Genomic DNA, 27,449 nt, shown 5'->3' on the forward strand with positions numbered 1-27,449 from the left:
CACACTGTTCCCTGACACACTGTGAGCTCGTGCGCGGGTCACACTCAGGTGAGTCACTCTCGCCTCGGGTCAGAGGCGCGTGCACAAATACACGCGCGCTCGTTTCCCGCTTAAACGTCACGGTTATTTTTAGCGGCGTCCGCGCGCCTGTCACATCAGTGCGACACTTCAACAATAATCCCTGACCTCGTGCGCGCCGCGTCCGCACCGCGTCTGCACCGCGCCGCGTTCGCGTTTAACCTTTGGCACAAAACTGAGACAAACAGCAACAAGACCGCGACCGTGACGCGACCGTGACGCGACCGTGACGCGACCGTGACGCGAGTCTGACCCGAGGGACAAATCTGTATAACCAAAACCGCACAGAACCACAGAGGAGCCGGGACACATCTGTAAACACACACACACACACACACACACACACACGCACACATCTGTAAACACACACACACACACACAAACACACACACACATCTGTAAACACACACACACACACACACATCTGTGAACAGCGCAGAGGAGGCGGCTCTTTCACTCTGCTCAGTGTTAGTGTGAGACTCGCAGCTGCGCGCGGAGGACTCAGGACTCAGAGGAATGTGAGGGAAGTGTTGGAGCTCGGAGTAAACGCGGGTGTGTGTCGCCCCCGTGTGGCTCAGCGCTGCGCTGCACGTGACAGAAAAACACTCCAACCTCACGTGCGTCTGAAAATACTTTGGTTTATTTGGATACAAGAAAAAAATCTGCATTTTCCAGCACCGAGACTTTCAAATAATAATAATAAAAATAAAAATAATCATCATCATCATTTGGATTTTTACAGATTGATAAAAAAACTAAAACAAACATGAACACACATGAGAACCAAGATTTAACCAGGACTGGACCAGGACCAGGACCGGACCAGGACCGGACCAGGACCAGGACCGGACCAGGACCAGGACCAGGACCAGGACCGGACCAGGACCAGGACTGGACCAGGACCAGGACCGGACCAGGACCAGGACATGAGGTTGGACCAGTTCTGATTTTAGAATTATGGCACCATAGAAAACATCAACCACTTGAATGAGAACTTTATATTTACCCCCATTTAAACTGAACCAGGACTAAACCAGGACTGAACCAGGACTGAACCAGGACTGAAGACGACCTCGTGGCACCACTGGGGGAACAGGAGCTTAGATCTGTTTGGATCTTTTTAAAGCAGCAGTATTTTTTATTTATTTATTTATTTTTTAACTCTGAAAGGAGAAAATTTAAATAAATGTAACTCCCCAAATCCTCATCTGCACAAACCTCAAAGCCAATCAGGACGAGAGAGGAGGAGAGAGGAGGAGGAGGAGGAGAGGAGGAGGAGGAGAGGAGGAGAGGAGGAGGAGAGGAGGAGAGGAGGAGGAGAGAGGAGGAGGAGGAGGAGGAGGAGGAGAGGAGGAGGAGAGGAGGAGAGGAGGAGGAGGAGGAGGAGAGAGGAGGAGGAGGAGAGGAGGAGAGGAGAGAGGAGGAGGAGGAGGAGGAGGAGGAGGAGGAGGAGGAGGAGAGGAGGAGAGGAGGAGGAGGAGAGGAGGAGGAGGAGGAGGAGGAGGAGAGGAGAGAGAGAGAGGAGGAGGAGGAGGAGAGAGGAGGAGGAGGAGGAGAGAGAGGAGAGAGGAGGAGGAGAGGAGGAGAGGAGGAGGAGGAGGAGGAGGAGAGAGAGGAGGAGGAGGAGGAGGAGGAGGAGAGAGAGGAGAGGAGGAGAGGAGGAGGAGGAGGAGAGAGGAGGAGAGGAGGAGAGGAGGAGGAGAGGAGGAGGAGGAGGAGGAGGAGGAGAGGAGGAGAGGAGGAGGGAGAGAGGAGGAGGAGGAGAGAGGAGGAGGAGGAGGAGGAGGAGAGGAGGAGGAGAGGAGGAGGAGGAGGAGGAGGAGGAGAGGAGGAGAGGAGGAGGAGGAGGAGGAGGAGGAGGAGGTGAGAAGAGCAGCAGAGGTTCAGTTCATTTTCTTGCTCCTTTAAATAAATTCTTTCTCAGCGTCTCTGGGCGACACATGACCTCAGTCTGGAGCAGTGGGATCCTGATCCAGGTCTTGATCCAGGTCTTGATCCAGGTCTTGATCCTGGTCTTGGTCTTAGTCTTGGTCTAGACTCGACCCAGACACAAGTAAACTCCACACGGACACATGGACAGACCAGGGAGTCGAACCAGGGACCCTCTCGCTGTGAGGAGGAGAGAGGAGAGACTCCACCTCAGCCCCTCCTCCCCTCACGTGCATGCCGCCTCAGGTCACGTGCACGCCGCCTCAGGTCACGTGCACGCCGCCGCAGGTCACGTGCATGCCGCCTCAGGTCACGTGCACGCCGCCTCAGGTCACGTGCACAGTCTCGTTAACAGTTCACGTGCACAGACATAGTCTCCTGCATGCTCCTGGTCTCGTGCACGCTCCTGGTCTTGTGCACGCTTACAGTCTCATGCACCCTCCTAGTCACGTGCACGCTCAGTTTCGTGTACGCTCCTGGTCACGTGCACGCTTACAGTCTCGTGCATGCTCCTGGTCACGTGCACGCTCACAGTCTCACGTGCACGGTCCTGTTCACAGTTCACGTGCACGGTCTGGTTCACGTGCACGGTCAGACGCGGAGGAAGACTTCGAAGAGCGAGGCGACGGCGTGCATCCGGTAAAACAGGTTCAGGGGAATGGCGAAGTTTAAAACCGTCGTCCAGATGGAAAATCCAAACGTCTCCTCCTCCAGACCGTTATCGTACTGAGGCCGGCAGCCGAACGCCGGCAAGATCCACAACTGCAACACAAGACAGAGTCAAGTCCAGTTTACACCGAAACAGAACAACACCGAAGAGGAACAACACCGAAGAGGAACAACACTGAAGAGGAACTACACCGAAACAGAACAACACCGAAACAGAACAACACCGAAGAGGAACAACACCGAAGAGGAACAACACTGAAGAGGAACTACACCGAAACAGAACAACACTGAAGAGGAACAACACTGAAGAGGAACAACACCGACACGAAACAACACCGAACAGAACAACACCGAAACAGAACAACACCGAAGGGGAACAACCCGGAACACAACAACACCAAAGACGTACAACACCGAAACAGAAGAACACTGAAACAAAACAACACGGAAACTGAACAACACTGAAGAGGAGCAACACTAAAGAGGAACAACACCGAAACAGAACAACACCGAAAAAGAACAACACAGAAAAAGAACAACACCGAAACAGAACAACACCGAAAAAGAACAACACCGAAACAGAACAACACCAAAAAGGAACAACACCAAAACAGAACAACACTGAAGAGGAACAACACCGAAACAGAACAACACTGACAAAGAACAACACCGAAACAGAACAACACCGAAAAAGAACAACACCGAAACAGAACAACACCGAAAAGGAAGAACACCGAAACAGAACAACACTGAAGAGGAACTACACCGAAACGAAACAACACCGAAACAGAACAACACCGAAGGGGAACAACCCTGAACACAACAACACCAAAGACGTACAACACCGAAACAGAACAACACTGAAACAAAACAACACGGAAACTGAACAACACTGAAGAGGAGCAACACTAAAGAGGAACAACACCGAAACAGAACAACACCGAAAAAGAACAACACCGAAAAGGAACAACACCGAAGAGGAACAACACCGAAACAAAACAACACCGAAGAGGAACAACACCGAAACAGAACAACACTGAAGAGGAACAACACCGAAACAGAACAACACTGTAACAAAACAACACCGAAACCGAACAACACCAAAGAAGAACAACACTGAAGAGGAACAACACCGAAACAGAACAACACCGAAAAAGAACAACACCAAAAAAGAACAACACCGAAACAGAACAACACCGAAAAAGAACAACACCGAAACAGAACAACACCGAAACAAAACAACACCGAAGAGGAACAACACCGAAACAGAACAACACTGTAACAAAACAACACCGAAACCAAACAACACCAAAGAAGAACAACACTGAAACAGAACAACACTAAAACAGAACAACACCGATGAGGAACAACACCAAAACAGAACAATACCAAAGAGGAAAAACACCTAAACAGAACAACACTGAAACAGAACAACACTGAAGAGGAACAACACCGAGGAGGAACAACACTGAAGAAGAACAACACAGAAACAGAACAACACAGAAGAGGAACAACACCGAGGAGGAACAACACTGAAGAAGAACAACACCGAAACAGAACAACACTGAAACAGAACAACACCGAAACAGAACAACACTGAAGAGGAACAACACTGAAACAGAATAACACAGAAACAGAACAACACTGAAGAGGAACAACACCGAAACAGAACAACACCGAAACAGAACAACACTGAAGAGGAACAACACCAAAACAGAACAACACCGAAGAGGAACAACACCAAAACAGAACAACACCGAAGAGGAACAACACAGAAACAGAACAACACCGAAGAGGAACAACACCAAAACAGAACAACACCGAAACAGAACAACACCGAAGAAGAACAACACCGAAGGGGAACAACCCTGAACACAACAACACCAAAGACGTACAACCCCGAAACAGAACAACACTGAAACAAAACAACACGGAAACTGAACAACACTGAAGAGGAGCAACACTAAAGAGGAACAACACCGAAACAGAACAACACCGAAGAATAACACCGAAACAGAACAACACCGAAACGGAACAACACCAAAGAGGAACAACACCGAAACAAAACAACACCGAAACAGAACAACACCGAAACAGAACAACACCGAAGAAGAACAACACCGAAGGGGAACAACCCTGAACACAACAACACCAAAGACGTACAACCCCGAAACAGAACAACACTGAAACAAAACAACACGGAAACTGAACAACACTGAAGAGGAGCAACACTAAAGAGGAACAACACCGAAACAGAACAACACCGAAACAGAATAACACCGAAACAGAACAACACCGAAACGGAACAACACCAAAGAGGAACAACACCGAAACAAAACAACACCGAAACAGAACAACACCGAAACAGAACAACACTGAAGAGGAACAACACGGAAACAGAACAACACTAAAACAGAACAACACCGATGAGGAACAACACCTAAACAGAACAACACCGAAATGGAACAACACCGAAATCGGCATCTGACACACTCACACAGACGTTGCACATGGTGAGGAAGAGCGCGATGTTCTTGAGCAGTTTCCTCTTGAGTCGGGGGGGCGGGGGCAGGTTGGTGCCCACGGGGAGCGGCACCTGAGAGGGTTTTCGGCCATAGACCACGGCGGTCTCCTCCCCCTCCTCTATCCCGCGCTCCTGCGTCTCGTAGGCGCGGTTTATGATGCCGCCGTAAGGGGGCGCCAGAGACGAAGTGACGGAGAAAATCTCTGGCGCGGCGGGCAGCTCCGCCTCCTCCTGACGGTACAGAGACTCGATGATGAAGAGGTTCTGGACGTACTTCTCCAGAACGATCAGCAGCGAGTAAAGCCCGTTGGTCCAGCGGTGAGGGGCGGAGCTACTGCTGGTCGCCACGGAAACCACGCTGCACCAGGACATGAGCCACGAGCCCACGGACGAGCCGACCAGGAGCTGCGTGTCCAGCTGTCGAGACGGGTTTTTGGACGTGTCGAAGGGACAGTGCTGCACGCGGTAGATCAGCAGCCCGACCGCCGCCGCGCCGCACATGCTCAGCAGCATCACGATGCCGTAGATGTAGTACATGGAGACCGCCGCCCGCCGCGTCTCCTCGTTCATCTCCACGTGCGTCAGATAAACCACCAGCACCGTGATGGTGCTCGCCAACGCCAACAGCCCCAGGACCGGACCCACGCTCAGGGACCGGCTGATGGGCAGCGGGCGCAGACGAGAGCCGCGCCGCTCCAGCGTCCGACCGATGTTCTTCCACATCACGAACAACATGGCCGACACGAAGATGTGGTACTCGATGTTAAACGGGTAAAGATAAACGAGGCTGTTGGCGAAGAGCGAACACGTCGACGTCGAGCAGTTACACTCAGGCTCCGAGAAATCTGAAGAAAAACAAGAAACAACACATGAAGAAGAGCGAGGGACCTGACACACACGAGGAGGGACCTGACACACGCGAGGAGGGACCTGACACACACGAGGAGGGACCTGACACACGCGAGGAGGGACCTGACACACACGAGGAGGGACCTGACACACACGAGGAGGGACCTGACACACGGGGAAGGCACCTGACACACACGGGGAAGGCACCTGACACACACAGGGAGGGACCTGACACACACAGGGAGGGACCTGACACACACGGGGAGGGGACCTGACATACACGAGGAGGGACCTGACACACACGGGGAAGGCACCTGACACACACAGGGAGGGACCTGACATACACGGGGAGGGACCTGACACACACGGGGAGGGACCTAACACACGGGGAGGGACCTGACACATACAGGGAGGGACCTGACACACGGGGGGACCTGACACACACGGGGAGGGACCTGACACACACGAGGAGGGACCTGACACACACGAGGAGGGACCTGACACACACGAGGAGGGACCTGACACACGAGGAGGACCTGACACACGCGAGGAGGGACCTGACATACACGAGGAGGGACCTGACACACACGAGGAGGGACCTGACACACACGAGGAGGGACCTGACACACGGGGGGGAAGGCACCTGACACACACGGGGAAGGCACCTGACACACACAGGGAGGGACCTGACACACACAGGGAGGGACCTGACACACACTGGGAGGGACCTGACACACACGGGGAGGGACCTGACACACACGGGGAGGGACCTGACACACACGGGGAGGGACCTGACACACACGGGGGGAACAGTGCAGATTTGTGAAACTGAACCTGAGCAGAACAAGATCAGGACGAATCCAGATCCAGAGGAACATGAGGACTTGGCTCAGACCCTTTAATTAAAGAGACACACACACACACAGACACACACACACACACAGACACACACACAGACACACACAGACAGACACACATACACACACACAGACACACACACCATACACACACAGACACACACACAGACACACACACCATACACACACAGACACACACACACAGACACACACACCATACACACACACACACACACACACACAGACACACACACCATACACACACAGACACACACACAGACACACACACACACACAGACACACACACACACACATTCTCGTTCTCTCTCTTTCTCTGTCACACAGAGTTTAACCTGCAGGTTTGTCACTCCTGTGTGGGCTTCTCTCTCTCCCTCCTTCCATCCCTCCCTCTCTCTCTCCCTCCCTCTTTCTCTCCCTCCGTCTCTCCCTCCCTCCGTTTCTCTCCCTCCCTCCTCCGTCTTTCCCTCCCTCCATCTCTCTCCCTCCCTCCTCCATCTTTTCCTCTCTCCGTCTCTCTCTCCTTCGTCTCTCCGTCTCTCTCTCCATCTCTAGCTCCGTCCCTCCCTCCCTTCTCCGTCTCTCCCTCCCTCTCTCCGTCTCTCCTTCCCTCCATCTCTCTCTCTTCCTCCTCCGTCTCTCCCTCTCTCCATCTCTCTCTCTCCTCCGTCTTTCCCTCCCTCCATCTCTCTCCCTCCCTCCTCCGTCTTTTCCTCTCTCCGTCTCTCTCCTTCGTCTCGCCGTCTCTCTCTCCATCTCTATCTCCGTCCCTCCCTCCCTTCTCCGTCTCTCCCTCCCCCCGTCCCCCCTCCCTGTCTAAGTCTTGCCTTCCATCCCTCTGTCGCTCCGTCTCTCTCTCCCTAGTCCCTCCTTCTCTCCCTCCTCCCTCCCTCCGTCTCTCCCTCTCTCCATCTCTCCTTCCCTCTGTCTCTCTCCCTCCCTCTCTCCGTCTCTCTCTCCCTCTCTCTCCCTCCTCTCTCCATCTATCTCCCTCCCTCCCTCCGTCTCTCCCTCCGTCTCTCTCTCTCTCTCTCCATCTGTCCGTCTGGTGGTGACTTGTGGGGACTCTCTCTGTCTCTCCGTCTCTCTCTCTCCCTCTCTTCATCTCTCCGTCTCTCTTTCCGTCTCTCTCTCCCTCCCTCCATCTCTCCATCTCTCCGTCTGGTGGTGACTTGTGGGGACTCTTTCTCTCTCTCTCTCTCTCTCTCTCTCCGTCTCTCCGTCTGTCCATCTCTCCATCTCTCCGTCTGGTGGTGACTTGTGGGGACTCTTTCTCTCTCTCTCTCTCTCTCTCCATCTCTCCGTCTGTCCATCTCTCCATCTCTCCGTCTGGTGGTGACTTGTGGGGACTCTCTCTCTCTCTCCTCTCCATCCCTCCCTCCCTCCCTCTCTCTCTCTCTCTCCGTCTCGTGGTGACTTGTGGGGACTCGCTCTCTCTCTCTCCATCTTGTGGGGACTTGTGGGGACTCTCTCTCTCTCCGTCTCGTGGTGACTTGTGGGGACTCTCTCTCTCTCTCTCCGTCTCGTGGTGACTTGTGGGGACTCTCTCTCTCTCTCACCTGTGCTGAAGTTCCCGGGGTTTTCCTCGTTGTTTCTCCTGATGTGATTTTCCAGGAAGTGTTCGGCCTCGGACATGACTCCACTGCACCAGAGCAGGAGGTTCGTGAAGACGGCGTGGATCACCCCGAACCTGCGCCGCAAACACACACACACACACACACACACACACACACACACACACACACAAACACAGAGATAAAATGTGAAATGACACAGAGGAACACTGAGCTCGTGGGTTTAGTGAATAATCAAAAACATTTGTGCGTTTTCCTTTTGGATAAAATTTCATTACAAAATCCAACACACACAGAGACACAGACACAGACACACAGAGACAGACACACACACACAGACACAGACACACACACACACACAGACACACACAGACACACACACAGACACACAGACACACACACAGACACAGACACACACACACACACACACACACACACAGACACACACACACACAGACACACACACACACACACACAGACACACACACACACACACACACACACAGACACACACACACAGACACACACACACACAGACACACACACACACACACAGACACACAGACACACAGACACACACACACAGACACACACACAGACACACACACCGACACACACACAGACACACACACAGACACACACACACAGACAGACACACACACACACACACAGACAGACACACACACACACAGACACACACACACACACACAGATACACACACACACGGACACACACAGACACACACGTGTGTACTTTTTTTCACACGCACCTTTCAAACGTCTCGAACGACTTGATGACGTCTTTAATGTGGAACCACAGGAAATGCACCTGCGCCAAAGAAACAGACAGACGTGATGACGTCACTGATCATGAATTATTGAGGCGGCAGCAGGTGAGTGCGTGCGCGTGCGCGTGTCGTTACAGCCCAAAAACACAAACAAAGAGCGGATTATGTAGAATTACGTGCGCGGACAAAGAGCGCTTTCTCCTACGCAGCCTCAGTCCGTGAAAGATTATCTGAAACTCACCTGAGCAATAGTGTGCGCTGCGTGGAGCACCGGGTACACCCCGAGCACCGCCGACACGCATGCGTGATAGCCCACGTAATAACCGATACGGAACGCGTCCATCACGAGGGAGAGCAGCGCGAGGAGCGTCAGACCACCTGCGAGAGAGAGAGAGACATGAGACAGAGAGAGAGAGAGAGAGCGTGCGTGTGTGTGTGTGTGAGAGAGAGAGAGAGAGAGAGAGAGAGAGAGAGAGGTCACACGGTCAACAACAGGAGCAGTGTCCAACCCACCCGCCCCTCCGCACCAAAGCATCCTTACCCACTAGACCCTGACCGCCCCACACTCTCATGACATGTTGACATAAATCAAAAACACGTAGCCGTGTTTTAACCTCGGGGGAGGGAACGTGTGCCTACAGTGTGCGTAATGGTCTCCTGACTACCCAGACTGACCCTGTGACTAAAAGTCTCCATACCCAGACTGACCCTGTGCGTAAAAGTGTCCATATCCAGACTGACCCTGTGCGTAAAGTTTGCATAAAGATCTCCATACCCAGACCAACCGTGTGCGTAAAAGTCTCCATACCCAAACTGACCCTGTGCGTAAAGTTTGCACAAAGGTCTCCATACCCAAACTGACGCTGTACGTAAAGTCTGTATAAAGGTCTCTATACCCAAAATGACCCTGTGCGTAAAGTTTGCATAAAAGTCTCCATGCTCAAACTTACCCTGTGCGTAAAGTTTGCGTAAAGGTCTCCATATCCAAACTGACCCTGTGCGTAAAGTTTGCATAAACGTATCCATACCCAAACTAACCTTGTGTCTAATAGTCTTCATAACCAGACTGACCCTGTGCATAAAATGTGCGTAAAAGTGTCCATACCAAGAATGACCCACCTCGGATCCAACAGGTCGTAACGTGTTTGTCCTTCTCCGTGTGCGCACTGTTGTGCCGGACCCGCACGAGGATGTACCACATCATCCACGCGAGCTGCAGCCCCATGACGACGCTGAGGAATTCGAGCAGGTGCTCCTCGCGCACCGCGGGGCCGTGGTTGGCGATGGCGAGCATGAGCGCGGCCCCGATGAGCAGCAGGTTGGTGCCGTACTGACCGCTCAGGATCTCCGCGTTCTTCTTGGGGTAGTCCGCGGACAGGCTTGTTTTGATCCGGGAGAACATTCTCTTGTCGCGCTCGGAGCTGGAGGAGGACGCGGAGCTGTGGCAGTAGTTGTTCGGACACATGATGTCCAGCCCGCTGTGCTCCGCCATCCTGAGCGCTTTAAACGGCCACGACGAAACGGAGCGGCCGCTATAAGTGCGCGGAGGGGCGGGCAAGTGTGTCACCTCTGCGCGCGAGGCCGGTGCCAAACACGCTCATTTAATCCGCGCGCGGCGGCTCAGTTCACGCGCATTCTTTCGATGTCCGGACTCGGACCCGCGGCCGCCTCGCGCACCTTCACCCCGGAGCAGCTGACTCACGGCGGATCGGTTTCACGTCTCCTCCAACAGACCGATATTTCAGGGAAGTCTCTGCGCCCGCGTGCCAACCATTCACTGCCCACACGCGCGCAAAGACGCACCCAGTCACCCAAAGCGCCCCGAGCGCGGCCACGGCGCACGGCCCGGTCCCACAAAAAGAGTAAGAGAAAAGTAAGAGAAGAGTAAAGACCGAGCGGAGTAATCCCAGAGTATCAGAGGCTCTGGAGGCGCGCGGAGCTCAGGTCCTCCTCCGCCCGCCGCGCGCGCGCTAAAGCCTCTCCAACAGAAAGAGTCGAGTTTCACTGAACAAACCAACAAAAGCTTTTTGTGAAACTTCAAGCAACATAACTCCGTGAAACACCCGCAAAGTCCCGAGAAGTGCACGTCCCGCTGCGTCCACACGCTCAGAGGGGCTCCCGGCGCGTCACTGAGACCGAAGCCCTGACCAGAGTGACCTGCGCCGCGGACACGACTGAAACACGCGTGAAACTGCGCGACATGAAGCAAACGTGATACTTATGAGGCCCGCGCGAGGACAAAGGCGTCACGAGGACATGATCAAAGCGACACTTCCGCCGAGTATCGATCTGCACGTATCGATCTGTGCTCTGCGCGTATCGATCTGTGCTCTGCGCGTATCGATCTGTGCTCTGCGAGTATCGATCTGTAAGGAGCCGCTCATGGGGTGTGAACTGCGGGTTTACACAAGAGATCAAGGAGCGTGATTAATAAGTGTGCACGTGCAGTGATGAGTCAGTCAGTCTTTATTTATACAGCACTTTTCACAGACATGTTTGTCCCCAGAGACACTTTACAGAACATTATTCATTCACTCTACACCTGCTGATGTAAACTACTGTTGTAGCCACAGCTGCCCTGGGGCAGACTGACAGAGCGCGGCTGCCATGACACTCTGCGCCATCAGTCCCTGCGACCACCACCATCACTCACACACACACCACTTTCATACGAGGCAATGTGGGTGAAGTGTCTTGCCCAAGGACACAATGATTGAATTAATTGTATTTAACTGACCTGGACTCTCAACTGTTCATGGACCTGGAGCAGGTTTTGTGTTGATGGGGGAAACCGGAGGAAACTCATCCAGACACGAGGAGAAACATGTAAACTCCACACAGAAAGACCCGAGCGACCCGGGGATCCAACCCAGAACCTTCTTGCTGTGAGGCATGAGTGCTAAACACTCATCCACCGTGACACCTGAGGTGTGCACGTGCAGTGATGAGACTGGGTCGTGGGGTTCTGGTCCAGGCTCAACGCCGGGTCCAGGTGACCCCAGGTCAAGTGGCCTCAGGTCTTGAAGAATGAGGCCGCTGTCTCCGTGCACGTGAACATGTGCGCGTCAGTCAGTACACGCACGCGGTCATGTTGTGTTGCCATGGATACACGACGACATTGCAGGGACTTGCATTCATTTCCTGGAGACTGGATTTAACCACAGTCACTAATAAAAGTAAACCTGACCTCAGGTTCAGTTTGGTCCATTCAGGCGTTTTGTCCAAGTATTATTTTACTTCATCCACCCACTCGTCCACCCACTCATCCACCCACCCATCTATCCATCTATCCATCTATCCATCTCCATCTATCCATCTATCCATCCGTCCATCCATCTATCCATCTATCCATCCATCCATCCGTCCATCTATCCATCCGTCCATCTATCCATCCGTCCATCATCCGTCCATCTATCCATCCGTCCATCTATCCATCCGTCCATCCGTCCATCCATCCATCCGTCCATCTATCCATCCGTCCACCTTTCCATCCGTCCATCCGTCCATCTATCCATCCATCCATCCGTCCATCCGTCCATCTATCCATCTATCCATCCGTCCATCCGTCCATCCTATCCATCCGTCCATCTATCCATCTATCCATCCGTCCATCCGTCCATCTATCCATCTATCCATCTATCCATCTATCCATCTATCCATCCGTCCATCCGTCCATCTATCCATCCATCCATCTCCATCCGTCCATCCTCCATCTACCCATCCATCCATCTATCCATCCGTCCATCCGTCCATCTATCCATCCGTCCATCTATCCATCCGTCCATCTATCCATCCGTCCATCCGTCCATCTATCCATCCATCCGTCCATCCGTCCATCCGTCCATCTATCCATCCGTCCATCTCCATCTACCATCCGTCCATCCATCCATCCGTCCATCTATCCATCCGTCCATCTATCCATCCATCTATCCATCCGCCATCTATCATCCCATCCCATCTCCATCCGTCGATCTATCCATCCGTCCATCCGTCCATCTATCCATCTATCCATCCGTCCATCTATCCATCCGTCCATCTGTCCATCATCCACCGTCCATCTCCATCTATCCATCCGTCCATCTATCCATCTATCCATCCGTCCATCCGTCCATCTATCCATCCGTCCTTCTATCCATCCGTCCATCCATCCGTCCATCTATCCATCCGTCCATCGTCGATCATCCATCCATCTATCCATCTATCCATCCGTCCATCCGTCCATCTATCCATCGTCCATCCATCCGTCCATCCATCATCCATCCGTCCATCATCCATCGTCCATCCGTCCATCGTCCATCGTCCATCCATCCGTCCATCCGTCCATCTGTCCATCCATCCGTCCATCCATCCATCCGTCCATCCGTCCATCCTATCCATCCGTCCATCCATCCGTCCATCCATCCATCCGTCCGTCCCATCATTTCACTTCATGCTGAAAACACATTTTGTGAAAGTCCAAACTCTTGTCAAAGTTTAATCAGTGTAATGTGAGTAAATGTGAAACTGCTGTGAAATCAACATACTTTTTTAAAAAATACTTTTGTTGACTAAATTGATCCCTGCTCTAACCAAAAATGTAAAATTTATAAAAAATCATCCAGATTTTAACCCTTTAATTGCCCATTTGAAAACGTGACTAAACTGAAACCAACACTGAGATATTTTCCAGAAATCAGAAGTCGGGGGATAAAAGTGAACAGTTTTAAGTGTCAGAGGAAGCTTCAAGTTTGATCAGTTCCAACATAATAATTTTCTTTTCCTGATTTCCTCCGTGTGTTAAAAGTTCGCGGGTGGAGGAGCAAAACGAGCCGAGGCTCATTTGAACAGAAACATGTTCCCATTATCCCGACTTCTGTTTTCTGGAAAATATCTCGTTTTAGAGTTTATGTTTTCAAACGGGCAGTTAACGGAGTAAGATCTTTTTTTTTTAATTATTATTGGCCCGAGCCAGTTACTTTGTTACTGGCCATTGTTCTTCGCTGGTTTCTTACGCTCTATTAATATTTTTCTTTGCAAACGATCGTGATTTTGAACCCCTGAACGTCGACGAAAAGTCCCCAAACCAGGGTTCAGATCGACCGGTCCGTCAAAAAATGTGATAAAATGGGCATCGTGACAATGCCCAAAGCCCCCCCCCACTCAACAGCGCCCCCCTTGAAATTTCAAAATTTTGAAATGAATTGGAGGCTCAGACACAAATTTTGGCATAGGGTCACGAAATTCAGAACAGTGATAGAACTCATGGAGACAAACAAAAAAGCCAATCATTGTGCACCCCTATGATGAACAGGAAGTCGGCCATATTGGATCAAAAATTCGCCGCCGTTTTGACTTGGGTGTCTACAAAATTGTTCAAGTCCCCGGGGTTTGCTCCAAATGAGCTCAAATTTGACATGTCACATCTACAGACATAAACTCACAGAAATTTTCAAAATTTTTTTGATACTCCTTACGGTTCGTCCGTAGCACGCCGGCGAAAAACACCTTCATTTCCTGTTTCTTCGGTGACCTGTCACGGCCACAGGCATTGGCCTAGAAAACTCAAATTCAAATCACAATTGTGTGATCCAGGCCTGAATGTAATGAAATATGAAATTTAATAAAAGTACACGCCGGGGCGAGGGCCACCATCGCCGTGCAGCTTTAATTATAAATTATATTTTTGATCAGAGCAGGGATCCAACTTTGTATTAAGTTGAAAAAAAGTATGAAAATGAAATACTGAGCTGTGATGATCTGCATTTTGTGAGTGGACACTTTTGTCCTCAGGATCCTCAGTGAGTTTTAAAGGAATTCTGAGAATTAAAGTCTGATCGATTTGAACCCAGAACTTTAAACTGTGTCACTGAGACAATAAGACAAGAGCTATTGTTCACTCATAAAGAAGGTAGGTCACTTTGATGCGAGTGTGTATGGATCTACACACACACACACTCGCACACACACACTCGCACGCACACACTCGCACGCACACACACACACACTCGCACGCACACACTCGCACACACACACTCGCACACACACACTCGCACGCACAAGGGTGTAAGGTATCGTTGCGTAAGAGAAAAGATCTTATTGTATTAACACATAATACAGGAACAGCAGACGTGAGTCAGCAGAACAAGCAAAACTCAAACACAAAAAATCCAAAAGTAGGTCCAGATTTAGGTCCAAAATTAAACTGACTCGTGTGAACTGCAAGTCTGGCCCTGAGGTTTCCGAGTCACAAATGGACCTGAGTCGTGTTTTGTTTCATTCACACGTTTGATTAAATCTTTATTAACATCTGTCCAAGGTGAATCTGTAGAACCTGACACAGAGTTCTACAGTTGACCTGTGTCTGCTCTTGTGACTGTCCAGCTCTTTGTGTTTGTCTGTTTGTATTGTTGTATTGTGTGTCTGGGTGTTTTGTTTTGACTGTGTGTATTTCTTTTATGATCACATCAGTCTGTCTAGGAACAGCGGATGGAAATTAGCCAAATAAACACTGAGGAAGTGTTCTAAGTTCAGCTCTTTTAAAGCTTAAACGAAAAGTTAAACCAAACATGTCTCACGTGACATCGCGATTTTAATCGATTTGCATGTGCTGAATGTGACCAAACTGTAAAATAATGTGAACTGTGCAATGAGTGGAGTGTGCAATAACCGGGGAGGCTGAGGAGTGTGATTCCCCTGGAGTTGGAACACACCCTCTGGTCCCCCTTCTTATACAAAGGGACCACCACCCCGGTCTGTTAGTCCAGAGGTTCTGTCCCCGACCGCCACGCGATGTTGAAGAGGCGTGTCAGCCAAGACCCACAACATCCAGAGACTTAAGATCCTCAGGACGGATCTCCTCCACCCCGGGAGCCACCAAGGAGCTTTAACCACCTCAGTGACTTCAGCCAGGGTGATGGAGGAGTCCACCTCCGAGTCTCCAACCTCGGCCTCCTCCTTGGAAGACATGATGGTGGGATTGAGGAGATCCTCAAAGTTTTCCTTCCAGCACCAGACAACGTCCCCAGTCGAGGTCAGCAGCTCTCCCCCCGCACTGTAAACAGTGTTGGTGAAGAACTGCTTCTTGCCAGAATTTCTTTGAGGCCGTCCGATAGTCCTTCTCCATGGCCTCCCCAAACTCCTCCCAGCTCCGAGTTTTTGCCTCTGCGACCACACGGGCTGCAGCACGCTTGGCCAGTACCCGTCAGCTGCCTCAGGAGTCCCCCGAGCCAACAAGACCCGATAGAACTCCTTCTTCATCCTGACAGCATCCCTTACTTCCGGTGTCCACCACCGGGTTCTGGGGTTGCCGCCGCGACAGGCACCACAGACCTTACGCCCACAGCTCCGAGCAGCTGCATCGACAATAGAGGCCGAGAATAAAGCCCACTCGGACTCCATATCTCCAGCCTCCCCAGGAATCCGGGAGAAGTCCTCCCGAAGGTGCGAGTTGAAAATCCCTCTGACAGAGGCTCCGCCAGACATTCCCAACAGACCCTCACTACACGCTTGGGCCTGCCAGGTCTTTCCGGCTTCCTCCTCCGCCAGCGAACCCAACCCACAACCAGGTGGTGATCAGTTGACAGCTCAGCCCCTCTCTTCACCCGAGTGTCCAAGACACGCGGCCGGAGATCAGATGACACGACTACAAAGTCGATCATCGACCTCCGGCCGAGGGTGTCCTGGTGCCACGTGCACTTATGGACCTTGTGCTCGAACATGGTGTTTGTTATGGACAAACTGTGACTAGCACAGAAGTCCAATAACAAAACACCGCTAGTCGGTAACGCTCAACCTCCCGCACAAACTCAGGCTCCTTCCCCCCCAGCGATGTGACATTCCATGTCCCCAGAGCCACAGTCTCCATGTCCGGAGATCTGGTCGTCGAGGCCCCCGCCTTTGACTGCCGCCCGAATCCCTCTGCACCGGCCCCCTATGGATCCTCTCGCAGGTGGTGGGCCCACGTGAGGACGGCCCCACGTCGCTCCTTCGGGCTGAGCCCGGCCGGGCCCCGTGGGGGAAGACCCGGCCACCAGGCGCTCGCCGTCGAGCACCCACCCCAGGCCTGGCTCCAGGGTGGGGCCTTGGTGATGCCAGTCTGGGCGATGTACCTGGCCTCGCTGGTACACTTGTCATAAAGGGCTTCTGAACCGTTCTTCGTCTGACCCGTCCCCCAAGATCCTGTTTGCCTTGAGTGACCAGGGACATGAAGCTCCCGACAACAGAACTCCCAGGATCATTTGGGCTTAAACCCTCCACCACGATGAGGTGACGGTTCAAGGAGTGTGCAATATTTTGGAATGTGCAATAATGTGAATTGTTCAATGAGTGGAATGTGCAATATTTAACTGTTCGGCCGTGACCTCAGCCCTTTGGGACAGTGGATGGAAATGATCTTTAGGCGACAATCTGGTGTGTTTACATTCATGTTGTGTCATGTTTGTTCATTAACATACTCTGTCCCAATCAAATAGATAAATAAACTAAATCTGTTCACATCTCCAAAGCTCAGAATACACTGTTCCACCTTGTGATGTCATGAAGTGGTAGTTTCCAACTCCTTTTCCCTTTAGTTTAGTCGAGATCGGCGACTCCAGGACTGAAACGATCCAAGTGATTCTAGTGAACGTGTGCGGAGTTTAAAAACGCAGCGGAGCACTTCCCGTATCGCCACGTGATGACGTCGCGAGGTGGAATGAAGTGTTTTCTGTTTGAAAGAAGAGCTCAGCCTAAATGTGCAGAGTTTAAACATGTGCGAACGAAACAAACAAACAAAAAAAAAACCACAACTCCAGGTCAGTTTTACAACACGAGAACAGAGATCAGGTTTTTTTTCCACCTAAAGTATAAAAGTAAAAGAAAGATCCAAACGTGTGTGAAATCAAACGTGTATAAAACTTTATTTGTTATAAAAAGCACGTAAACATTAAACATGACATCATAAATACGGGTTAGTGAGGAGCGAGCGCCGTCGTCGGAGCAGGAGGAGCAGGAGGACGGGCGTCTACCCGAGCAGCGAGACGAGCATCACGACGCCCATGAACTGCGTGAAGAGGAGGAGCGGCGTGAGGAAGGACCAGAGGGGCCACAGCGCCAGGTTCAGACTGAAACACAACAAACAGAACCACGTCTCCGCGTCAGACCGAACACAAACACAATCACAAGATACAAAACTGCTCGTGCGGCCGGAACAGGGAGCCCAGTCAGGTCAGCGGAGAGTCTGTCATTTTATACATTTCAATTTAATTTCTGACACTCCCTTCTCTCTGTGCTAAGTCGCTCCCCCTTCAAAGCTCCTCAGCTGCGTCCCACTAATGAAACTCCTGCACGTCACATCAGGTTTGTCCAGTCGCTGTGGACAGTTTGTGTCATGTTTTTGTGGATTTATGGAGAATTGTCGTGTGGGAGCTTGGGGGGCGGAGCCTCGTACAGACTCGTACTGCTCGTACTCACTAGTTGACTCAAACACGCACGGATGACTGTAAACCTCTTCAAACAGGTTTGTGATGAAGGGACTAAACCAGGTCTAAACCAGGATTAAACCAGGATTAAACCAGGACTAAATCAGGTCTAAACCAGGTCTAAACCAGGACTAAACCAGGACTAAACTAGGTCTAAACCAGGACTAAACCAGGTCTAAACTCAACCAGGACTAAACCAGGTCTAAACCAGGTCTAAACCAGGACTAAACCAGGTCTAAACCAGGACTAAACTCAACCAGGACTAAACCAGGACTAAACTCAACCAGGACTAAACCAGGTCTAAACCAGGACTAAACCAGGATTAAACCAGGATTAAACCAGGACTAAACCAGGACTAAAAGAGGTCTAAACCAAGACTAAACCAGGTCTAAACCAGGACTAAACCAGGACTAAACCAGGACTAAACCAGGACTAAACCAGGTCTAAACCAGGTCTAAACCAGGTCTAAACCAGGATTAAACCAGGACTAAACCAAGACTAAACTAGGTCTAAATCAGGACTAAACTCAACCAGGACTAAACCAGGACTAAACCAGGACTAAACCAGGACTAAACCAGGATTAAACCAGGACTAAACCAGGTCTAAACCAGGACTAAACCAGGATTAAACCAGGACTAAACCAGGTCTAAACCAGGACTAAACCAGGATTAAACCAGGACTAAACCAGGATTAAACCAGGACTAAACCAGGACTAAACCAGGTCTAAATCAGGACTAAACTCAACCAGGATTTTAAACCAGGATTAAACCAGGACTAAACCAGGACTAAAACCAGGAACTAAACCAGGACTAAACCAGGAATTCTGAAATGTTTTTAAACAGGTCTAAACTCAAAATAAATGCAGGTTTGTTTGAATTTTTTTTTTTATTTAAGTAAAAAAATAAGGTAATCAGTTGCCTAACTTTTTTTTTTTTTTTAAGTTCTGTAATCCTACTTTTTTAATGACTGTAAATTAAAAATATGTGCGAGTATCACCTAAAATCTTTTGTATCAATTAAATAAAAATATAATTACCCCTAAAAAAATATTTTAAGGAATGTAAAATAAATAAATAAATACAATTATTTTTTATAAAATACTAAATGTAATTAAAGATTTTGTGTAATATTTACATTTTTTTTTTTTTTTACATTAATTAAAAACAATAAATCTATAAACTTAAAAAAAGTTAGGCAAAATTAACCTCACATTTTTTAATAACTGCTTAATTGTTCAAGTTTACAGGGTAGATTTTTTCTTTGTTTCTATGGAGACGTCACTGCTCTGCCTGGAATGTTCCACAGTGTGACTTTAAACATTTATTCAATCACAGATGGTTTTAGAGCTGAAAAATCCAGAGAAAAACAGATACAGACAAATACGCAGGGATTTCTGTTCTACGCGCACGGACATTTCTGAAAGCTTCTGACTCCATATTTAATGCCGCACGGAGGAACATTCCAGACCGAGGCGGCGTCACCTGCAGCGGCGCGGCGTTTACCTGCAGGAGGCGGCGATGAAGGCGGCGGTGGTGAGGGCGGGGACGGCGGGGTACTCCCGGTCGTACTGAGAGATCCCCTTAAACCACTCCAGGTAAATGATGCAGAAAAGAGCGAGAGAAAGACAGAGGGAGAGAAGGAGGAGGCCCACGTTCAACCACCACCTGAAAAAACAAAACAAAAACAGTTAAAAGAGCGAGAGAAAGACAGAGGGAGAGAAGGAGGAGGCCCACGTTCAACCACCACCTGAAAAAAACAAAACAAAAACAGTTAAAAGAGCGAGAGAAAGACAGAGGGAGAGAAGGAGGAGGCCCACGTTCAACCACCACCTGAAAAACAAAACAAAAACAGTTAAAAGAGCGAGAGAAAGACAGAGGGAGAGAAGGAGGAGGCCCACGTTCAACCACCACCTGAAAAAAACAAAACAAAAACAGTTAAAAGAGCGAGAGAAAGACAGAGGGAGAGAAGGAGGAGGCCCACGTTCAACCACCACCTGAAAAAAACAAAACAAAAACAGTTAAAAGAGCGAGAGAAAAACAGAGGGAGAGAAGGAGAGAGGAGGGAAGAGAGGAGGGAGGAGGGAGGAGAGGAGAGGAGGGAGGGGAGGAGGAGGAGGGAAGAGAGGAGGAAGAGAGAGGAGGAGAGAGGAGGGAGGAGAGGAGGAGAGAGGTGAGGAAAGGAAGAGAGGAGGAGGAGAGAGGAGAGGAGGGAGGAGAGATTAGGGGAGAGAGAAGAGGAGGAGGAGAGGAGAGGAGGGAGGAAGGAGGAAGAGAGGAGGAGGAGGAGGAGAGGAGAGGAGAGGAGGAGAGGAGGAGGAGGAGAGGAGAGAGGAGAGGAGGGAGGAGGAGGGAAGAAAGGAGAGAAGGAGAGGAGAGGAGGGAGAGGAGGAGGAGGGAGGAGAGAGAGGAGGGAGAGGAGGAGGAGAGGAGAGAGGAGAGGAGGGAGGAGGAGGGGAGAAAGGAGAGGAGGAGAGGAGAGGAGGACAGAGGGAGAGAGGAAAGGAGACTACCACCTGAAAAAAAGAAATATATAGTTAGAGAGAAGGAGGTAGGAGGAGAGTAGGAGAGGAGTGAAGAGAGGAGAGAGAGAGGAGAGAGGAGAGGAGAGAGAGGAGAGAGGAGGAGAGGAGAGGAGAGGAGAGGAGGAGAGGAGGAGGAGAGAGGAGAGGAGGAGGAGAGAGGAGAGGAGAGGAGAGAGGAGAGGAGGAGGGAGGACAGAGGGAGAGAGGAGAGGAGACTACCACCTGAAAAAAAAGAAATATATAGTTAGAGAGAAGGAGAGAGGAAGAAGAGAAGGAGCGACAGAGGGAGAGGAGGAGAGACATAGAGCGAGGCAGGAGGGTGGAAGGAGAGAGAGAGAGGGACTGTGAAAGAGAGAGAGGAAGGAGAGGAGAAGAGAGGGAGGAGAGAAAGAGTGACAGAGTGACAGAGGGAGAGGAGGAAGAGGAGGAGGCCCACAGTCAACCACCACCTGAAAAAAACAAACAAACATACAGATAGAGAGAGAGAGAAGGAGGAGAGAGAGAGGAGAAGAGAGAGAGAGAGAGAGAGAGAGAGACAGAGAGAGAGAGAGAGAGAGAGAGAGAGAGAGAGAGAGAGAGAGAGAGAGGGAGGATATTCACTGGTTTGTTCATGTGTGTAAGTGATGTATTTTTTTCACCAGTAGAGGGCAGATGTGAAACCTTTTACTCTCTCTCTCCTCTCCTCTCCTCTCTCCTCTCTCCTCTCCCTCTCCTCTCTCCTCCTCTCCTCCTCCTCTCCTCTCCCTCTCTCTCCCTCTCTCTCCTCTCCTCTCCTCTCCTCCCCTCTCTCTCTCCTCTCCTCCTCTCTCTCTCTCTCTCTCTCTCCTCTCTCTCCTCTCTCCTCTCTCTCCTCTCCTCTCTCCTCCTCTCTCTCTCTCCTCTCTCCTCTCTCTCCCTCTCTCTCTCTCTCCTCCTCTCCTCTCCTCCTCCCTCTCTCCCTCTCTCCTCCTCTCCTCTCTCCCTCTCTCTCTCTCTCTCTCCCTCTCTCCTCCTCTCTCTCCTCTCCTCTCTCTCCTCTCTCTCTCTCTCTCTCCCTCCTCTCCTCTCTCTCTCCCTCTCCCCCTCCTCCCTCTCTCCTCTCTCCTCCCCTCTCTCTCTCCTCTCCTCTCCTCTCTCTCCTCCTCCCTCTCTCCTCTCCTCTCCTCCTCTCCTCTCCTCTCCTCCTCCCCTCTCCTCTCCTCCTCTCCTCTCCCTCTCCTCTCCTCCCTCTCCCTCCTCTCCCTCTCCTCTCTCCTCCCTCTCCTCTCTCTCTCTCCTCCCTCTCTCCTCCTCTCTCTCTCCTCTCCTCCCTCTCTCTCTCCCCTCTCTCCCTCTCTCTCTCCTCCTCTCCTCTCTTCTCTCCTCCTCCCTTCCTCTCCTCTCCTCTCCTCCCTCTCTCTCCTCCCTCTCTCCTCCTCTCCCCTCTCCTCTCCTCTCTCCTCCCTCTCTCCTCTCTTCTCTCCTCCCTCTCCCCTCTCCTCCCTCTCTCCTCTCCTCCCTCCTCCTCTCCTCCTCTCTTCCCTCCTCTCCTCCTCCTGTGTTTTCTTGTTTTTCCTTCAGTTCAGTTTTCACTCTTTCTGTTGCTGCTCCGCCTCTTTTACACCAACACAGTTTATGTGTCTGACCTTTGACCTCTGACCCAGACTGTGTTTACATGTGTCTGACCTTTGACCCAGACTGTGTTTACATGTGTCTGACTTTGACCTCTGACCCAGACTGTGTTTACATGTGTCTGACCTTTGACCTCTGACCCAGACTGTGTTTACATGTGTCTGACCTTTGACCCAGACTGTGTTTACATGTGTCTGACCTCTGACCCAGACTGTGTTTACATGTGTCTGACCTCTGACCCAGACTGTGTTTACATGTGTCTGACCTTTGACCCAGACTGTGTTTACATGTGTCTGACCTTTGACCTCTGACCCAGACTGTGTTTACATGTGTCTGACCTTTGACCTTCTGTTCTAATTATGACGGTTTAAATCTTAATTTTTTTTTCTAAAATGACCTAATAAAAGAAACAAGTGCAACGATTTCAGCGTGAGAAAACCAGGACTAAACCAGGACTAAACCAGGACTAAACCAGGACTAAACCAGGACTAAACCAGGTCTAAACCAGGTCTAAACTAGGTCTAAACCAGGACCAAACCAGGACTAGACCAGGACTAGACCAGGACTAGACCAGGACTAAACCAGGTCTAAACCAGGTCTAAACCAGGTCTAAACCAGGACTAGACCAGGACTAGACCAAGACTAGACCAGGACTAAACCAGGTCTAAACCGGGTCTAAACTAGGTCTAAACTAGGTCTAAACCAGGACCAAACCAGGTCTAGACCAGGACTAGACCAGGACTAAACCAGGTCTAAACCAGGACTAGACCAGGACTAAACCAGGTCTAAACCAGGACCAAACCAGGTCTAAACCAGGTCTAAACTAGGTCTAAACCAGGACCAAACCAGGACTAGACCAGGACTAGACCAGGACTAAACCAGGACTAAACCAGGTCTAAACCAGGTCTAAACCAGGTCTAAACCAGGTCTAAACCAGGTCTAAACCAGGACTAGACCAGGTCTAAACCAGGACTAGACCAGGTCTAAACCAGGACTAGACCAGGACTAAACCAGGCTGTGGGCCCCTCCTCCTGCTGCACGTCACACTTGAGCAGAGTCACATGACTCATTTGCATAAACTATAAGAAATAAAACAAACGTCTCTCTCCTCGTGCTGCTGATGTGGTTCAGTTTCTGTGGGACTAAAGACTCGACTCAGTGGGAGAATCAGTTTGACGTCAGTAACACGACCAGAAGAAATACACAAGACACTCTGTCGAATTTTGAGAAAATGAAGGATTTGAAGTGCGTCTTATAGTCTGAAAAATACGGTACTCAAGTCTGAACCCTCTCGTTCTCCTCGGGGTCACACTGACCTGAAGAATTATTTTTTCCTCCTCGCTCTCTTGGGGCGGGTCAATCAGACCCAAACATTTATTTTCTCACCTGGGGAGAATTTATTTGAAAATAAATGTTTGGGTCTGATTGACCCGCCCCAAGAGAGCGGGGAGGAAAAGAATCTTCAGGTCAGTGTGACCCCGAGGAGAACGAGAGGGTTTTAAACAAGGAAAAACAGTCATCAGTGTTTCCCACAGGAAATGTGTAAGTCCAGACGCTGCTGCTGTGAGAGTGAGGAGCAGAGAGAACAGAGATGTATGTTTCTGTACATCACAGACCCACATGCACATCTGTTGTGTCCCAGCTGAGGACCGCGACCCGGTGTTTGTGAAACAGTGTTAGAAGAACAAACAGTGTCCTGTGTGTTATTAGTCGATCTGTGGAAAGAGTCATTTTAATCATGTCGGGTTCAGTTTGGGTTCGATCACTTGGACGTGGGAGGGACTCCAACTCCAAGACCTTTAATCTGGCCCTCAGGCTGATTTTCTACTAAAATATTTTAATAATATTTTCTATTAAAATATTTGTAATTTTCTGTGGTGTTTATCACAGCAGCGTCTCCAGCGTCTCTGTACGTGGCCCCTCCCACCAGAGCAGCACAAATGAAGACTTGTCTCTTTCCAAACGCTCTTAAAGGACGATCGTTTTGACTGTTGACCGTGACACCCTCATCAGAAAAATGTCCAACATGAGAAAAGTGGAGCCGAGTGCAGGATTTTACAACAAAAATGGACTTATTCCTGTTTACAGACAAGTTCATGTTAAAACTTTGTGTTGAAATTGTATTTTTCTTAAAGTTTCAGGTTGTTCATAATATTATAATATTTTGTAAAAGAAAGAGTTCATCAATTTAAAAAGATTTCTGTAATAGATTTGTGTTTCTCTGCACAAATATTTGAACTTATTGTTATTTTTGGGGTTTATATGACATGAGTTTTCTGATCCGGACACTTTGGATCAAAGTCGGTTGGACACGACCCCCGGAACAAAATGAGTTTGACTCTCCTGCTCTAGTGTGAACGTCGAAGTGTATGTGAAGTGTCAAAGTACGGGCGTGTACACGGAAGCATAAGTCGAAGTGGGTGCAGAGAAAGATCTGAAGAGGACAGTTTGAGGAGGACAGTTTGAGGAGGACAGTTTGAGGAGGACAGTTTGAGGAGGACAGTTTGAGGAGGACAGTTTGAGGAGGACAGTTTGAGGAGGACAGTTTGAGGAGGACAGTTTGAGGAGGACAGTTTGAGGAGGACAGTTTGAGGAGGACAGTTTGAGGAGGACAGTTTGAGGACAGTTTGAGGAGGACAGTTTGAGGAGGACAGTTTGAGGAGGACAGTTTGTTGTGGGTCTTGACCTGTTGATGACGTCGCTGTGCAGGAGCTCGGGGAAGAAGTCGATGTAGTACGTGATCAACACCGACGCCACAATCCAGAAAACTGAGTGACGGTTCACACGAGGGAGGGGCTGAGAGACGACCTCATCTGAACCTACGACGAGAGAGATGGAGAGATGGAGAGACGGAGAGAGACACGAGAAGAGACGAAGAAGAGAGAAAGAAGAGAGGGAGAGAAGAGAAGGAGAGAGAAAAGAGCAGAGAAAAGAGAGAAGACTCCTCTTCCTTGACTTCTGCTCTCGCTCTTCTCCCCTTCTTCTCTTCTATCTCCTCTCCCTCTCTTCTCTCTCCTGTCTCCTCTCTTCTCCTTTTTTTCTCTGGCTCTGACTCACCCTCGTGCGGCTTTTGGCTCTTCTCCGGCCTCAGACTCACCCTTGTGCGGCTCTTTTGGCTCTTCTCTGGCTCAGACTCACCCTTGTGCGGCTCTTTTGGCTCTTCTCCGGCCCAGACTCACCCTTGTGCGGCTCCTTTGGCTCTTCCCTGGCTCAGACTCGCCCTTGTGCGGCTCCTCTGGCTCAGATTCACCCTTGTGCAGCTCTTTTGGCTCTTCTCTGGCTCAGACTCACCCTTGTGCGGCTCTTTTGGCTCTTCTCTGGCTCAGACTCACCCTCGTGCGGCTCTTTTGGCTCTTCTCCGGCTCAGACTCACCCTCGTGCGGCTCCTTTGGCTCTTCCCTGGCTCAGACTCACCCTTGTGCGGCTCCTCCGGCTCACACACTCACCCTTGTGCGGCTCCTCTGGCTCAGATTCACCCTTGTGCGGCTCCTCTGGCTCAGACTCACCCTTGTGCGGCTCTTTTGGCTCTTCTCCGGCTCAGACTCACCTTTGTGCGACTCCTCCGGCTCTTCACTCTCGGAGCCGTGAAGTAAAAACTCCGCGTCTTTCTTGAATCGGTTCCGGAGCGTGGCCAAGTCTCCCGCGTTCAGTGTCGACTCCATTTTCACCAAAAAAACCCACCAAAACACCAAAACACAGAACCGATTCACTGCGACCACTTCCTGTTCAGAGCGCGGCGCATGTGGTGACGTAACTCTGCGCGACATTTGTAGTTTTTACGTGTAAGCTCCTTAAACTCTAAAACTATGAAGTTTAGACAAATAATCTTATTTAATTATCTTTTAAAATGTATTTTTGGGTGGATTTAAATGCGTTTTGAATATATTCTGTCACAATAAAATGTTTTTGTCTTTTTTCTTTTGTAGTAAATGTGTCTAAACGTGTCACTGGTCAATGATTTACGTTTATTTTATGTTTACTGGCAGATGGAAAAATGTAACAAAATGAAAATGGCTTCTTGATTTCCTTGACATTTCTTAAACAGACAAAACACACCGCAACATGTGTAAACTAATTTTTGGACAAAAAAAATGCTACAAAAGTGCAAAATATCAAGTAAGTGAAGTAGAAATATCCTTATTGCCTCAAAATTCAGAATTGATTAAATATATATACATATAACCCGCAAACTGGAAGAGTGGCTACAACAGATACATCTCAGTCCAGAAAAGTGCAGTACTGGAACAGCAAAGATACCATTTTTGGTTCTAAAGTTCCACACGTTTTAAACAGACCATGTATGAAACATGGAACAAAAAATTATTTCCCAAATTTCAAAGACCTGAAAATCATGTAAATAAATGTTTGTATTTCATCATATCTTGTGTTATTCCATCTTTCAACTGTTGATGAAGGGACAGGATTTTTTTTTTTTTTTTAAAATGTATTTAAAATGATAAAAATTTTCTTGGAAGGACTGACATATTTTATAGAAATAGTTTCTTTCATTTTGAAGTAATATTAAAGTTTTCAGAAGAAAAAAGTGACAAATGATGTAAAATCCTGCACCTTCTACTTGTTTGAACAATTTTCCCTCCGTTACTTTTCCCTCCGTT

At 49.8% G+C, this 27,449-nt stretch overlaps 2 protein-coding genes across 2 annotated transcripts; both read right to left on the reverse strand.

Moving 5' to 3' along the window:
• Nucleotides 1–2,598: 2,598 nt before the first annotated feature.
• Nucleotides 2,599–10,778, reverse strand: otop1 (otopetrin 1). The gene is made up of 6 exons (XM_020941188.2): nt 10,406–10,778; nt 9,528–9,664; nt 9,269–9,327; nt 8,484–8,614; nt 5,174–6,045; nt 2,599–2,769 (listed from the first exon to the last, which is right to left on the reverse strand). The coding sequence occupies exons 1-6, from the start codon at nt 10,776–10,778 to the stop codon at nt 2,599–2,601; spliced, it is 1,743 nt and encodes a 580-aa protein (XP_020796847.1).
• Nucleotides 10,779–18,138: 7,360 nt separating this feature from the next.
• Nucleotides 18,139–26,586, reverse strand: tmem128 (transmembrane protein 128). The gene is made up of 4 exons (XM_055160999.1): nt 26,381–26,586; nt 25,520–25,652; nt 20,225–20,386; nt 18,139–18,366 (listed from the first exon to the last, which is right to left on the reverse strand). The coding sequence occupies exons 1-4, from the start codon at nt 26,493–26,495 to the stop codon at nt 18,267–18,269; spliced, it is 510 nt and encodes a 169-aa protein (XP_055016974.1). The 5' UTR covers nt 26,496–26,586; the 3' UTR covers nt 18,139–18,266.
• Between the last annotated feature and the right edge of the window lie 863 nt (nt 26,587–27,449).

Source organism: Boleophthalmus pectinirostris, unplaced genomic scaffold (genome assembly GCF_026225935.1).
Source record: "Boleophthalmus pectinirostris isolate CB_2022bp ecotype Guang Dong unplaced genomic scaffold, ASM2622593v1 HiC_scaffold_3, whole genome shotgun sequence".
NCBI lineage: Eukaryota > Metazoa > Chordata > Actinopteri > Gobiiformes > Gobiidae > Boleophthalmus > Boleophthalmus pectinirostris.

Coding starts and splice junctions, on each gene's coding strand:
- otop1 (XM_020941188.2), bottom strand. CDS start 10,778: ATGGCGGAGCACAGCGGGCTGGACATCATGTGTCCGAACAACTACTGC. Junction 9,328..9,527: donor CAGCGCACACTATTGCTCAG/GTGAGTTTCAGA, acceptor TCTTTGGCGCAG/GTGCATTTCCTGTGGTTCCA. Junction 2,770..5,173: donor TCACCATGTGCAACGTCTGT/GTGAGTGTGTCA, acceptor CTTGTGTTGCAG/TTGTGGATCTTGCCGGCGTT.
- tmem128 (XM_055160999.1), bottom strand. CDS start 26,495: ATGGAGTCGACACTGAACGCGGGAGACTTGGCCACGCTCCGGAACCGA. Junction 20,387..25,519: donor CACAGCGACGTCATCAACAG/GTCAAGACCCAC, acceptor TTGTTTTTTCAG/GTGGTGGTTGAACGTGGGCC. Junction 18,367..20,224: donor TTCATCGCCGCCTCCTGCAG/GTAAACGCCGCG, acceptor GTTGTGTTTCAG/TCTGAACCTGGCGCTGTGGC.